General features: G+C 37.3%; 1 protein-coding gene across 1 annotated transcript; it reads left to right on the top strand.

Moving 5' to 3' along the window:
* Window positions 1-572: 572 nt before the first annotated feature.
* Window positions 573-16,372, top strand: LOC308560438 (selection and upkeep of intraepithelial T-cells protein 8-like; the record flags this gene model as incomplete). The annotated part of the gene is made up of 5 exons (XM_081144368.1): window positions 573-716; window positions 3,138-3,218; window positions 5,925-6,272; window positions 6,611-6,892; window positions 16,266-16,372. Exons 2-5 carry the CDS (start codon window positions 3,140-3,142, stop codon window positions 16,370-16,372), a joined length of 816 nt encoding a protein of 271 aa, XP_081000494.1. The 5' UTR covers window positions 573-716; window positions 3,138-3,139.
* Window positions 16,373-16,578: the final 206 nt, after the last annotated feature.

Genomic DNA, 16,578 nt, shown 5'->3' with positions numbered 1-16,578 from the left:
ATCCTGAGGTCAAGGATTCGAAGACTTAAGATTGTTAAGATGTCAATAATACCCAAGCCTCATCCAGTTTCCTCTTAATTTAAAAAATCCATTGTTTGGTTAGTTTAAAAAAGCTCATAATATTATTTTCCAGTGTTCTTCTCTAAATTGGATGTAATACGGTTTTCAGGAAGGAAACAGCACTGGTGTGGGGAAGTAGAAAAGAGTGTTCAGTAGGGGGTGATGAGTAAGATGAAACTCCAAATTGTGTTTATAAAGATAACTTACAGGGCATGTAACTTAATAAGAGGAAGAACTCCCCTTAGGTTCGTCTCAGCACTCTCATGATGTCAAGGAAAGATCAAGGGAAAATATGTATAGAAAGATGCCTGAGCTTAGATGTCATTTCAGATTAAGGCACGTCGTGTTGGGACCTGTCTCTTGCAAATATAACATGGAGTTCTCTTCGGTAATGCAAGATTTAGCTGCAAATTGATTTGAGATTTTATAATGTGTGAAACAGACACCTTACTGTTTTCCCTATGAAGGGACTTTTAGATTTTCAGAAAGAAAAACAAGTTTCTCCAGCAGGCAGTAGGTGGAAGCTCCTGGCAAACAGCACCAGAGCCGGCCTGTTACCAGCGACTGGAGGAGGAGCGCTGCTGAGTCTCCTGGAGGCGCTGAGGCGACTTTCTGAAGAACCTGCAAAGAAATAGCTTCTGGATCCCCGAGCTCAGGTAAGTGATCAGATTGTGAACAGTGGTTGGGGACAAGGCGATAGCCACCTCCTGAGCACGGGGTTAGTGGATCTTTTAGTTCTAATCCTGGAATGCCTTACCACGCTCTTCATCACAGAGTAGTGTCATCTGGGATTTCCAAAGTTAACAGGCGTGAGTTGTTTCAAAGGAGAAGACCTGCTTTCAAATTTCAGTATTGGCTTGCTAATTAAAAACGGGTTCCATCTGCTCTGGGCCCCGGAAATGGCGTCCCTTCCCCAGTCTCTCTTTTTTTAATCTTCATTCAAGGACATGTTTTTACTGATTTTGAGAGAGAGAGAGAGAAACACCTATCCGTTGCCTCCGTGCGGCCCCTCAATCTTTTGGTGCCTGATGACGGTCCAACCAACTGAGCCAGCCGACCAGGGCCCCAGACTCTGTTTTAAACATTTCAAAGAAAAGTTACAATGATGCCAGTGTTTTAGACCTGAGATAAGTGGTACAGTTATTAAATATAAATACTTCATAAAAGGTTATTACTAATATTTAATTGCATTTTTAAAAGCAGATTTTACAAAAAGCATTTATTGAGGTATAACTGACATACAACCAACTGCGTATGCTGAAGTTGGATAATTTAAGGTTGCATCTGTATACAGCTGGGAAACTATCTCTAACCAGTATATTGAACACATCCGTCACTCCCAGCATGATGGAAAAGTCAGCACGTTTGTATTTGTTCCCTCCTCTCTATTTTCCCTTCCTTGAGCAACCGCAGGGGTTATTTGCAATTTCTAGAATTTTATATTCATATACTCACACAGTATGGACCATTTTTTTCTATCTGACTTCTTTAGCACAGCACAGTCCTTTTGAGATTCACACATGTGTAAAAACGGTTAATTCCTTTTTCTTGCTGAGTATATTACATCATATAGATGTACCACAACCTGCTTGTCCATTTCTAGTTATTGACTATGATTTCCAGCTGTTGAGTATCACAAGTAAGACATTATTAACACTTGGATATAAGTCTTAATACAGACATGTGGTTTTATTTCTCTTACAGCTTGCTTTTTAAAAAAAGTATTTGTCTTTCATAGATTTAAGGTTTAAGTTACTGATGTGAATGGGAGTGGTAAAGGAGGGAGATAACCAAGAAACTATGAGTCACCTAGAGATTACTGCATGTCTCTGGAAATTGTAATCTGCTTTTCCTGGTGGTATGCCAACCTACCAACCTGTCTGTAGACACCAGGATGTGGCCAGCCCAGTGGGCCAGTGTTGCTGATAATCATGTGTCAAATCTGTCGGATATGTAAAATAACAAAAAATAAAACACCTTTCTTTAAATTTTTTTTCACATTGGCTTTATATAGACCAAAGAAACCTCTTTTTTTCAATAGTAGATAGATTTTGTTTTGTTTAGGACCACAGAAATTTCTTCCTTCAGACCTTGACTCATTTCTTTAGCACATGGCTATGATTTTAATAAAGTCCTACATCTCCCTTTAAGATATATTGTGTGACCACTTTTTTGGTGGTTGTTCATATGTAAGTTTTTGTTGTTTTTTTTACTTATTAACCTTGTGAATCAACTCACATTTGTGACTATGAGTTAGAGTAGGGTGCAGATAAAATAGGAAGTCCAGTTAACATTTCAGCAGCCTTTCCTTTTTTATAAGTAATGTATAAAATTATCACCCTGGCCCACGTGGCTCAGTGGTTAGTGTCGGCCTGTACACTGGAGGGTTGCGGGTACTATTCCTGGTCAGGGGCGTGTACCTGGGTTCAGGTTCTATCCCTGCCCCCCGTAGGGGTGCTTGTGGCAGGCAACCAATAGATGCGTCTCTCACATCGATGTTTCTCTCTCTCTCTCCTTCCCCTCTCCTTTCCACTCTCTCTGCAAAAAAAATTTAAAAAAAGAAAAAAAAATCAATGGGAAAAATATCCTTACTCCTTGGGTGAGGATTTAAAAAAATTATTAACAAGCTGTTTGAATTCCACCAGAATTTGGTTTCATCTTAATTGTTCAAGAATAGGATCAAAAACGACTTTCCTCGCTTTAACACGCACACTCGGGCATTCCTGCTGCCGTGCTTGCCATTTTTTGTTTCGCCCCCCAGTTCATCCACTTTAGAATGTTTTTTCTGTTACCTTTGTTACATCTACTACAGAAAATGTTCACTTAGTAGGTTAGGTCACAATGTGAAAGAGAGAGAGAAAGCGGAGTGTGATTCAGGGGGGAAAGGGACTGGGAAGCCCTTTCCAATCAGAACGCTTTGGGTGGACATGGCCATTTTGTTGAGCACTGAGAGCACTTATACTCTGAAAGAAGAGCCTCAAGGTTGTCCCTCTTTGTGATCATGATTTAATTTCGCATATCTTGACAATTCCTACCAATATCCCATATCTGTGACTTCCTTCTTGTCTCCTTCCCAGGCATGATGAAGCCCAAACCCTCTTCTCTTTCTGGGTACTGTGTGGGCTTTCTTCTCTTACAAGTGACGGCATCAGCATCAGGTAAGACCATCTGCTTTTTTCTCACTGAGTCACAGCTATGGAAAGAACCTAGGGCAGATTTCCTGTGTCCAGTTCAGCATGTAAAGAGCTTGGAAGTCATCAATGCATCCTAACATCAAGTTAAAAAGGTGAAAAAAACCTGAAAATCAACAACTCTTTTTGGGTCTAACAGGGAAGTGAGGTCATAGGACAAATTGCTGTCCCACAAATGGGGAAGTGAGACAGGTGGAGAGTTAGAGACTCACAACCTCCACACTAGAAACCTCTGTGGAAACCAGTACGAGGGTAGAGATACCTAAGCTGTAATTACTGAATTGCTGGAGGCTCCGAGTGGACAAGTCTGAGAGTTAAAAGCTCCTAGAAGGCCCAGTCATGGGAGAACTCACTTTTGTGAATTTTGCCTCCAGGATTTTTACTAGGATCTCACAGTGAATATTGGAGAAAAATCCCCTCATGCTTTAGGCAGGGGAAGGGGAAGAATAACCATTGTGAAATATGATCTTGTTCTTTTTTATTTTTAAATTTTATTTTTTTCCGTCACCATTTATCCCGTCAATGTCCTCTTCCACTTCCCCTCCCCCCACAATCACCACACTGTTGTCCATGTCCATGAGGTTTCGCTTTCCTTTTTTGGTTTTTGCTCAGTTCCCACACACACACACACACACACACACACACAACATTCCCCACCACCACTGCCGCCACCAGAGCTGTCTGCCTGCTCTCTGTCTATGAGTCTGTCTCCACTTTGCTTGGAAGTTCAGTTTGTTCATTAAATTCCACATATGAGTGAAATCATAGGGTACTTGTCTTTCTCTGACTGGCTTACCTCACTTAGCATAATGTTCTCCAGATCCCTCCATGCTGTTGCAGAGGGTAAAATTTTCTTTCTTTTTACAGCAGAGTAGTATTCCATTGTGTAAATGTACCACAGCTTTTTCATCTACTTACCTACTAATGAACATTTGGGCTGCTCAACCAAAAAAATCACTAAAAACAGTCCAATTAAAAACTAGGCAAAAGACCTGAATAGATACTTCTCCAAAGAGAACATATAGATAGCCAGTAGACATATGAAAAGATGCTCAACATCACTAATCATCAGAGAGATGCAAATTAAAACCACAGTGAAATATCACCTCATACCTGTGTTTCTCTTTTAGTGCATCTTAGAGTTTGTTGAACTTCATAGATGTTTATAGTCATGTCTTTCATCACATTTGGGGAGTTTTCAGCCATTATTATACCAAATATTCTCTCTGTCCCTTTCTCTCTCTTCTCCTTTTGAGACTCATACAATAAGTATATTGGTCTACTCAATGATGTCCCACAAATCCTTTTTTTCAATTTTTCTTCTTTCTGTTCCCCAGACTTAATAATTTCCATTGTTCTGTCTTCAAGTTAACTGATTCTTTTTCTTCCTGTTTAAATCTGCCTTTGAATCCCTCTAGTGAATTTTTCATTTCAGTTGTGTTTTTTAGCTCCAAAATTTCCTTTTGTTTTCTTTTTAGGTTTTCAGGTCTGTCTTTATATTTCCATTTTGTTCATACTTTTTTGTTGTTGACTAGCTTACTTCTTCCTATAGTTTTCTGAGCAACTTTAAGACAGTTATTTTAAAGTCTTTAATTGTAGATCTGCCATCAGGTCTCTTTCAGGACAGTTTCTATTTATTTATTTGATCCATGGATTGTGCCATATTTTCCTGTTTCTTTGTATGTTTTGTGATTTTTTAAATGAAAACATTGGAATTTAATGTATTAATTCAAAATCTGATTCCTTTTCTTTTCCAGGATTTGTTGTCTTTTAGTTATTGTTTTTGTTTTGTTTTGTTTTATTGTTATAGGCTGTCTACATGCCAAGGATCATCTTGAGGTGTAAACTTCAGGTCCTTTCTGAGCCTGTCCCTTTTCCTGGATATATGTGGTCACTTTCTAATTTCCCCCATATTGGCACTTGCTTTTGAATGTTTTAATCTTTAATGTCTTGTTCCCAAAAAAGGAAAAAGAGAAAAATGAAGTGTTGAATGAAAGGATGGTAATCCTTTAAATACCCTGAATGTCACTTTAGTTAGAGAGGAGCAGCTTGAAAAAATAAGAAAAGGTACAACAAAAATGGCCACTTGCCTCTTTGACCCCCAATCTCTGTGATTAGAAGCAGCAATCAGCCAGCAATCATAGCTCACATCCCTGGTATTTGAAGGACAGGGTCCTTTTTGCTTACTTGGGCTCCCATAAGCTATGTGAAAGCTCCTCCAGGGAGAGTTGCCCAGCTGCCCACCATGGTGCTGAGGGTGGGGGATGGGTATATACTACTGTGATACCAGCTAAAATTGACCAAAATTAATGCAATCTACAACCACACTTTATCCTGGAAGTTGAAGGCCTCCAGTAGACTCCAGAGTTCCAAAATATGTCCTCAGACAGAGTCTGCCAGTGCAATTGTTATCTAGGTAGAGGGTCAGATTGCTGGTACTTCCTGCTCTGCCATCTTCCCAGAACCCAAGTGAGTATATTATAAAGAAAATAATGTAGTAACAGAGGTCTTTAAAATTAATAAAATATTGATTTAAACAGAAGGGGATATATTCAGAGCTGAGTATTTAGAATGGCTATGTCAGATAGGAAGAATACAGCATGTCTTTCACTATATAGCAACAAAGATGTGGTTGGCCTAAATTTTATCCTACTTTTCTATCTTTCTCTACAGAAAAGTGGACAGTGACCATTCCCACGGGACACTTGGTGGCTACAGTAGGAGGAAAGACTGAGCTTAGCTGCCAGTTGTCCCCACCACAAAGTGCAGAACACATGGAGGTGTCCTGGTTCCAGGGTGACCATTCCAGGCTTGTTCACCTATACAGAGATGGTCATGAAGTGAAAGGAAAAGCTGCCCAGGAATATGTGGATCGCACAGAGTTTGTGAAAGAGGCCATTGGGGAGGGCAAAGTGACTCTCAGAATTCATAATATCAGCATTTCTGATAATGGACTGTACCAGTGTTCATTTAAGGATGGTAACATCAGTGATGTGGCCAGCACAAACCTGAGTGTAGCAGGTAGGTTTATGATAGAACATTGCATGTCAATGGCCTTATGACCCTATGGCTGAAATACGTGGAAAATATATCATGTTTAAATCTCTTGTCTTTTTTATATTTTATTATTTCAAGTGTTATAAATAGAAGATAACCCCTTATGTCTAATGCAAAATATATACTATGCAGTAAATGAACAGTGCCGAGTGACCAAAGATAGTCTAACTTGTAGCTTGGATGTGGATTTGAGTATTACCCCATTGATATTGCAGAATACAAGATTAATGAAACCCTTTTCCTCTCAACTTTCAACTCAACCTCAATACAATAACTAACTTGATTCTGTCTCACTTGCCCAGCATTAGGCTTGGGGACACGGATCCATATTCAGGCGCCTAGCACTAATGGACTTAAAGTCGAATGTGACTCAGGAGGCTGGTTCCCACAGCCCGAGATGGAGTGGAGAGACAGCAAGGGAAAGATAGTTCCACATTCATCAAAATCCTATGCACAGGATAGATCCGGATTATTCCACGTGAAGATGACTCTTCTCCTCAGAAACAAATCACAGGACCACGTGGTTTGCTACATTCGCAACCCTCTGTCAGGTGAAGGGAAACAAATAACTATCATCTTAAATGGTGAGTGTTTGGCAGGGTTTCTTTGTCAATAAAGCAACATATAGAGAAAATAAATGAGATAATTAATGTTAAAAAGCTTTGTACATTATCAGGCACTATTTGAATGTGACTTTTTATAATTGTAACAGGTTTTGGTACACAGATATTGTCAGGTGCTGAGAGGAGGGCCTTAAAAGAAAAAATTTAGATGGATAATGATAACCCATAACTGAAATACACATGACAGCTTTAAGGGAAAGTTCATTATCTCATTAGACCCTCAGGATATTACCAATACAAGAACGTCCAAACGTGAGAGAATTTTTATGAGTTTATTTGAGCCAAACTGATGACATGCCTGGAAGCAAGATGTCAAATATTCACAAGAACAACAGTTTTGCAGTTCTTTTTATACATTTGGAATTAAGGAGGGAACATAAGGAAGATTATATGAATGTGGGGAAAAACAAGGCAGGGGAGTCTCTATGATTATATTACATGATAGTTAACAAGATTGTGTGATCCACTGAGGGTAGTTGTGCATCCCAGGAGTCTGAAAAAGAGGATTACTCAGGCATTTCAATGGTCTGTTAACCTAGGTGCACAAAAGCATGAATAAGTCTTGCTTAAGATATAAACAAACCTTTTACTAAAGAAGTTATAGGCCTCGGGTATAACTACCCACCACGACCTGCCCAGTAACCCTGTGAGGTTACTTTTGGTCACTGATTTATTACGGAGGCCCATCTTCATTCACAGATTTCACGTGTAAGCTTAACAAGTCTTTAGCTCAGTGACTTAAAAGATGCCACCAACCTTCTTAATTATAGTTTTCTCATCTTAGAAAGAAGTCTAATCATACTTCATGGGGTTTTGTGACATTTTGTAATACAAATGTTTTAGTAGAAGCAAAAATTGTTGCTTCCTGTCATGTAACATTCAGTACTAACACTGTCTTTAAAACTTCCTGAAAGTTCAGTAAGAAGGGAGTATTATGTCCATTTATAGGTAAACAGAGGTTGAGAGAAGCCAGTCAAACTGACAATAAGTAAAATGTGGAACTAAAGCACAGGTTTCTGATTATTGGTCAATATATCAATATATCACCTTCAGAAGCATGGTGGGTGGACATCAAAGGCCAAACAGGAGAAGGCTATGTCTTATGTGTGACAAAGGTGCCCTTAGCTAACACCTGTGCAGATAAGTCTTAGGTTGGTTACAGAAGCAGAGTGGTGGGTCTTCAGGTGTCACTTCACAGAGCCTCTAGCCTGATTGAGGGACAGCCTTTTCTCTTAAAAGTCTTCTCTAATCCTCTTGGAGGATTAGGAAATGGACTTGGGGGGAAAAAAGAATGTTACCCTGACTAGATAGGAGTCCTTAACAATGATCTGGGAAATAGGTATAGCAGAAAAGATAGTAAGAGTCGGTAAGATTCTATAAATATTTTAAATGGAGTGCTGGTGGGACTTACTGATGGATTGAATATGTGATGTAAGAGAAAGAGAGGAATAAAGAATAATTCTAAAGTTAGGGGCCTGAGCAATGAAAGGTAAGTTTTCATCTACTGAGAGGGGGAAGTGTGTGAGATGAACATATCTTGGAGATAAGTCCATGCTTATAAGACATGCCAGTGGAATTGTTGATGGTGAGTTAATATTTTGTGGAAGGTCCAAGGCTTGAGACATAATGTGGATGTCTTCAACCTAAGAAGAATATTTACAACCATGACACTGGATAAGATCACAGAAAGATTGAAAACAGAAAAAAAAAAAAAATCAGGATCCTAGAACTGAATTTTGGAGCATGCCTTTTAGTTGTCCTTTAGGTAAATAAGAGAAACCTGAAAAGTCTGAGAAGGAATGAGGAGAGAGGTTGGAAAAAAACAGACACAGCAGGCAAAGTGCAATATTCAGAAGTATTTGTTTTGATCTCACCCTTTTATCAATGGTAACAAATAATTTCCTTTAGACCCTCTTTTTAATTTTTTTATATTTCCTACTGTTTCACTAAAGAGAATTGTTTCTTATGCAAATTAATAAGAATTATATAGATAAATTCAAATATTAGTTTCAGATAAGATTCAAATTGTAATAGGCTTTAAAAGAAGCATAATATTTGAAAAACAGAGCCATACCTGATGCAATTAAATGAATAATATCTAAAATCAAATTATATCATAATTAAATTTTGGAGAAAAAGGCTTTCATGAACTAGATGAGCAGTATTGTTATAATTTTTCACATTTTATGTAATAAATGAAGCTCTCAAACCTTTATGTAATTCACAAATATTAAAACAGGTTAAAATTTTAACATAAACATGAAATCTGCAAAAACGCTTCATGGCAAACTTTGATTTTCTGGAAAAGCTTTCCAAAAAATGTTGTTGCTAACATTCAAAAGTAGCAAATATATGGTACAGGCAAATATGCAACCAAAAGAAAAATATGTAAGATATTTTCCTAATTATGAACTAGGACAAAGAGGTTAAAATTGCCAAGGAAAATCTGGGGGAAAAATAGCATGGACTTAACATTAGCCACAAAATAGTCACAAGGCAGATACAGAACCTACTTGAAAAACAATATATACTCTATCTAAAACACTTCAAAAGAACATAAATGTTTGTGGAGGACTACTGTGTTTTGAATGGGAATATTTGCATCTATGAAGATATATATCATCTAAAATCAATATAATCATTTCATTATAGTCAGTTTTAAAATAGTTTTTTAATTTTTAAGTTACAGTTGTCATACAATATATTAGTTTCACATCTAAAACACAGTGGTTAGACATTCATATAACTTACAAAGTGATCACCCGAAAAATTCAGTTCCCACTGGGCGCTATACATAGTTAATACAATATTATTGACTGTATTCCCTGTGCTATACTTTACATCTCCATATAGTCAGTTTTATCTGATAAAATAAATTCTACCTCCTCATTATTATTATTTTTTAATCCTCACCTGAGGATATTTTTTTCCATTGCTTTTCAGAGACAGTGGAAAGGAGAGAGAGGGAGAGAGAAACATCTATGTGAAAGAGACACATGGATTGGTTGCCTCTTGCACACACACCCCGACCAGGGCCAGGGATCAAGCCTACAACTGAGGTACTTATGTGCCCTTGACCAGAATCGAACCTGAGACCCTTCAGTCCATGGACTGACACTGACCACTGAGAAAATCAGCTAAGGCGTCTTTATTTATTTAAACTTTTTTCTACCATTTATAGATATTCATTCTTCCATACTAACTTCAAAATTACTTTATCCAACTTAAAAAAAAAAAAAAAAAAGACTTCCAAAGGATTTCTCTCTGGAATGTCTTTATAAATGAAGAAAGTAATTATGAACAATGAGCAGTTAATAATTTGTGGTAATTCATGAACACAGAATATTATTCACTGTCACAGGAATAGATCATTGTACTAATAATAAAAGTCAGAAAAGGTAGAAAGAGATCCAGATCATAAGGAAATGGTGTATACCAAATTATAATGTATGAATTTTGATGCATTATTAAAAAAACGAGACATTTAATGAATTATTAAAAAGATGAAACAAAATAATTGACTATACCTCAGGAAGAAAAAGACTCATGCATGCAATTATATACAAAAATAAATTTCATATGGGTTAGAAGTTAAATGCTACAAATGAAACAAACATTTTTGAAGGAAAATACTGTATTAGAGACACTTCATCAAAAATATGATCCATAGTCTAGCTGGTATTGTTCAGTGATTGAGCATTGACCCATGAACCAAGAGGTCCCGGTTCAGTTCTCAGTCAGGGCACATGCCTGGGTTGCAAACTCAATCCCCAGTAGGGAGCATGCAGGAGGCAGCCAACCTATGTTTCTCTCTCATTGATGTTTCTATTTCTCTATTCCTCTCTCTCCCTCCCTCTCCAAAAAAAATCAATAAAAACATATTTTTTAAATATGTATATAAAACATGAAAGAAAAGAAAGGTCTATCTGTCTTCAATATCTTTACACCCTAAAAGCTCTCTAGAGACAATTCTGAGGCTGTCTTATAGACATTGAGCTTCTCAAGTCCCAGCATGAGTTATGGTGTCCAGGGTTCTGCTTGATTGTTTCCTTTATAACCAGGAAGCATTTGTACTGGAATATTAATAAGAGACAAGAGAGAGACTTTTTTTTTTTTAATCCTCACGCGAGGATACTTTTTCCATTGCTTTTCAGAGAGAGTGGATGGGAGTGAGAGAGAGAGAGAGAGAGAGAGAGAGAGAGAGGGAGAGGGAGAGAGAGAGAGGAATATCAATGTGAAAGAGACACATCAATTGCTTGCCTTCCACACACACCCCAACCTGAGCTGGGGATCAAGCCTGCAACCAAGGTACCTTCAACATTGAACCCCTGGCAATACCGTTGGCATTGAACCAGGACCCTTCAGTTAGCAGTCCAACACTCTACCACTGAGCCAACCCGGATAGGGCAAGAGAGAGAGAGAGACTTCTTTCATTCCACTATGGCCTCAGTTAAAATTCTTTCCCCCAAACATGCTCAGTTCAGGCTCTGTATTTGCCACTAAAACAGTTCCACTGATTTTTAGCCCTGACTCAAATACAAAAAAATAAAGAAAATGCAGGACCTGAAGGGGAATCCTGCTTATTAGTAGTAAAATTCGTAACCCAATAGTGGTGTATGCCATGGGTTTATTGAACTTCAAATTGCTCTGCTCTTTCTTTCAGATTCCCTGTTTCTTCCAGTCCACATTTGGCTGATTATTTTAATTTCAGTTGTCTTTTTTATATTACTTGTGATCATCTTGTGCTTTTGCTGTCGATGTTTCAAAAAAACAGGTAACTGCTGCAACAAGGGTGGAATCACTTAGGGCATCTCTCTTAATGTGATGCCTGAGTCACATGGGGGGCTTAAGCAAAGCTGTATGACATTTGGGAACAGATGCCAAGCCTTACATAGGATTATTTAGGGTTTGTTTCTCACTTTAGAAGTATTAAACTCCACACCTCTCAATTACCAACTTCCAGGGACAAGGATTTTTAAGGAATGAGGTCAGTATAAATGTGTCCCTAGCTATTTAGGCCCACAGTTACTTCTGTGCCCCCAAAGGAGTGCTTTCTCTCTTAGGTAAGAGTCCATTCACTCAAAATGAAGTGGATCCAACCTCTGCTTCCCTCAAAATGATTTAGTGATGGAAGAATCCTGAGTCTTGCTCTAGGATACACTTCATTTGATCACAATCTTCTCTCCTGCACAGATTGTCATTAATGTTTAAGATACTGTCTTCATTCGAGAACTAGAACAAAACTAACATGAAAAAGAAATAGGCCTCTAAACCAACAAGGCTTTTGTAACCACACTGTTCCTTCAGGTTTATGGCTAAACTAAATGACTATATCATCTTTCTTTATGGATATATCACTGAATGATACAGTGGCCCATCAGGTACAAGGACATCAGACTTTCTTAGAAACAGCTCTTTTTCCAAAATATGACCAAACAAAGTAGCTCATATACAGATGAGTATATGCTAGATGGAGGATGTGAATTTGGAGATTGAGTAGACAATTTAATGGAGATGAGTCAAAGGAGAAAATATAATCCATTGTGCACATTTTCCTACCAGATCCATGAAACCTGGTACCATACTATTCAATGCCTACTTTATGCTAGACATTGTGATAATCATTTTACAGAGTATATCTAAATTAACCCTAAAAGGCAGTGCTGTTATTGCCACCAGTTGATAGATGAGGTTGTCATGGCTCACATCACTCATAAGTGGTAGAGCCGAGCTCAGGATGCAGATGTGTTTGGCTCCAATTCTCAAGCTCTGATCATTGAGCTTCCTGCCAGTATTTAGTTTCAGGTTTCTGCCTGCACACCTTAATGGTCTAGGAGGTTACCAACTCATGTGGCAGCCTGTTGCATAGCTATCATGGGAATTTCATTCACTGTGAAAAATCTAATCTACTGATACATGATATCTACCCATTATATAACAATGACGAGCTTTTCCCTGCTTCCCTATGAAAGTCTTTTAATGCACCAAGATAATAATTTTACTACAATTGAGTTTCTTTAGAAAGTACCTCATTGTTCTGGTTATTTTCCCCTGGAGAGTGATATAAATCAAGAAAAAATGGACACATATTTTAGTAACATATGGAAAAATATTTTAATCATCTCTGAATAGTTTGTAGAAATAAGCCCCTTGACAGTGGGATTCAAGCTCAAAGGTGTAAGTATGTTTAGAGTCTGCGGATACAAGACAGATTTTTCTTTGAGCAAACTCAGTGTCGCCGCAGCTACATCTGGTCAGTCCCACACTCCTCAGAATCCCCAGAAATCTGATGAAGATTCCTAAGGCCTCTTTCCAGTCCCCCCAGACAGATGAATCTTGTGCTAGGTTAGGTGGTGAGAACTAGGAATGGAAACTCCTCTTAGCTCTATTAGTCTACAAGTGCAATCTTACCAGGCCTTGCCACCACCCACAAACTAAACTCACAAGCTGAGTCTTACCTAGGTTGAGTGGGCATGGGCAATGACTATGCTTTTTTGATAATGGTCCTTAGGTCAGTGATGCTCCCAACTTCTGCATTCCTCATTAATTAATTCCAACTCTCTCTGTTCTAGAGCTTAGATGTGACTTCATTCACTTGTTGAACTCAATTGTTGCTCAAGCCGTGTGTTTTGTATGCTTTTGTCTAATGCTCGGTATATATCTGATATTCCGGATAAGAGGTAAATGGGGTCAGTAGTGGGTGACTCTCCCTTTTCCTGGAAATCTGTTTCCTGGGGTTTTGTTTGGCCAAAGCTGTGTGGCTTTCTCATCACCACCAGGAAGATCAGTGGTTTGGGCGGCATCTCAGAGGACCAAATTCCAACACTAAGGTTGTTGTGGGTATCAAGGACTGAAGGTTCTATAACTGCTGCCGATGTTCTCAGCTGTGCTTAAGGACATTGAACTTTGTGCTACAAGGAGGAAAAACATTCTTGCTCCAGAAAATATGGTTGGGTCCAACCACTCATTTCCTTTACTGGGGTGTACCTTCATGACTCTAGGTCAATGGTTCTTGTCTATTTGGGGCTTAGCATCTATATTGAATACACAATGTCAAATACAAATGTTTTCCATCTGAGAGTAATTTTCACATATACCTCTTCATTACATGCAATTTCAGAAGGTTATGAAACATTGAAATCCTTCCTTGGACCTGTTGTGTATGAAATGTGGCTATCACTTAAAGTTGATAGATTAATATAATAATATTCAAAAATATTATTCTGATACTTGACAGTTCTTAATTATTTAAAGAATTCTAAGGAAATGTATATACAGGATAATTGCCATCAAACAAGGCAAAAAAAAAAAAAAAAAAAGCTTTATTTTACTTAAGCCATTGCTTTCAAAGGAAAATTTTAGAGAATTAGGGTGGTTACCAGCAGGACTCTCTCTGTTCCCTCCGTTTCCATCTTCATGCTCCATAGGCCTTGAACAACATCTCTCCCAAACACAAAATCAATTCAATTCATCCAACTTTCATCTTATTATAACATCAGCTCAAAATTAATAATAAAAAGATAATAAAAGAATATTAAAGAATCTACTTTATAAGTTGTAATGAGGGTTAATTGAATTAGTTCATTTTCAGTAGTAAAATGGACTAATGACTTCTAAACAATGACTTCTAAAGAATAAATACTCAGTATAAGTATAGTTATATTAAATGTTGGTTCTTGAGTATTCTCTCCCCTTAGTTCTCAGTTCAACTTATTTCCTAACTTTTACACCTTTCTCAGTTTCTATTCCAGATCCTTTCTTTTCCTTATACAACAACTGGATATGGGATATTACATGGATGGTACTTGTTCTGATGCTGTTTTATTTTGCACTTATCTATTTTTTATACCTCACAGTGAGAGGTAAGTAGTCAACGTTAGTCATGACTCTGATCTATTCTTTTTCTAGCACATATTTATATTCCATTCCCTGTAAGGTCCTACTTTCTGTCTGGTTATTAGCCCAAGGTTCATCCTTTTTTTTAGAGAGAAAGCAAAATAAGTCCCAAACTGTGTTTTGTCAAGTATACATTTATATACTAAGGTTAAGCTGTAGCCTCTCAGATGCCCAGAGTGACTCTCCTTCTGCTCTGACCTTCAGACTTCTGCTCTGTCCTTCAGCTAGTGACACACAGAATGAGAGCTGTGCTTCTCAGATCTATCATTGTCCTCCTGCAACATGTGGGTCCATTTTTATGTTGCTCTCTCTCTCTCTAGCATCCAAAGAGAGTACAATGCAGGTCTCTCCAAGAAAGTTGTGACATTGTTGTCTACAGAGATTGATTTATCCAGCTCCTATGTTATTCTGTTCACTGAAAATTACTAAGACTTGATTAAACTTTGACATTATTTAACTCTGTTCACCCTGCCTCCTTGAATGAATTTTACCACTTTTCCACTTTTGTTCAGACCCAAGTAATAGGTAGTAAGCTAAAAGTCTTCTGACTTTTTTTGGCCAAAATTCTTATATGAATGAAGGCCAACAAGCCCTCAGATATATAATTTTCCCCTAAAAACTTCCTGTAAATGAATTTAAATTCACAAAACCATGAGCAATTCTCATTGCTTTCTTGATATAATTTTCTTAAATAAACATAGTATAAACGGACAGTGAACATCTTATTTGTATCATTAGATGTTAGGAGAAACAATACAATATATGGAGTTCTAATGGTTAAATGTGCTTTTAGCCCACAATTTTACCTATTCTAAATAATGTCTTATAAGAGCAAACAACAGTCAAGGACTTAAAGAATTCACCATTACCATAGATTAGGGTGGGGAACCTTGAGCCCATGGGCCATACCATTTGGTATGGCCCTGCCAAGGCAACTGCAGACATGACTCAAAATTCAATAAATCTAGGAGCTTTTTTCATAGCTAATTTTTAGGTTGATAATTTTGTATAGCCCATGAAAGATTTTATAAATATGCCAATGGCCCTTGGCAGAAAAAATGTTCCCCAACCCTGCCATAGATTATATGAAGATTATTTAAGAAAAAATTTCAAATGGAAATGAGATTATATTAAAAATTAGATAAAAAACTAATATATAAGAAATAAGTAAAACAGTTTAATCAATAAAATATTAATTTAAAAATAAATACCTAGTGTTATAATAGTTGCCAATATAATGATTATTTAAATAAAGTAATGTAACAATATATTAATAACATAGTCACTAAAAACCAATGACTGCTAATATAACAGAAAATGAGACAACCTAGATTATTCTGGAAGTAATAACAAAATATCTATGACATGTTCCTGGCAAAAAGAAAAAAAGAAAAATCTTGAATCTGATTAAACCTCTATTTTAACCTCTAATTTGTAGGACATATAAAAACAAGAAGAATGTGTGAAAACAATCGACAGAGATGCAATCAGCAAAATGCAGACATGGAAAACACTACACAAGAAATGATCCGAGTTCTTCAATAACTTAGAAGAAATGAATCAATTTCTGGAAATATATGATACACCAAGTCTGAATTATGCAAGATGGTGACAACTGAGGAAGCTAGGGTAGGGTTTAAAGGAGCATTTGGCTATCTGTACTTTCCTAATTAATGGTAGAACAAAGATAAGAAAGGAAAACATCAGTGAAATTAAAGAAATTATCCAATCAGAAGAATACAGAGAAAAAA

The sequence above is a fragment of the Miniopterus schreibersii genome (assembly GCF_964146895.1).
Source record: "Miniopterus schreibersii genome assembly, chromosome: 8".
Taxonomy (NCBI): domain Eukaryota; kingdom Metazoa; phylum Chordata; class Mammalia; order Chiroptera; family Miniopteridae; genus Miniopterus; species Miniopterus schreibersii.
Note: the sequence above shows the minus strand (reverse complement) of the source record. Positions and strands in the feature narration are given on the sequence as shown.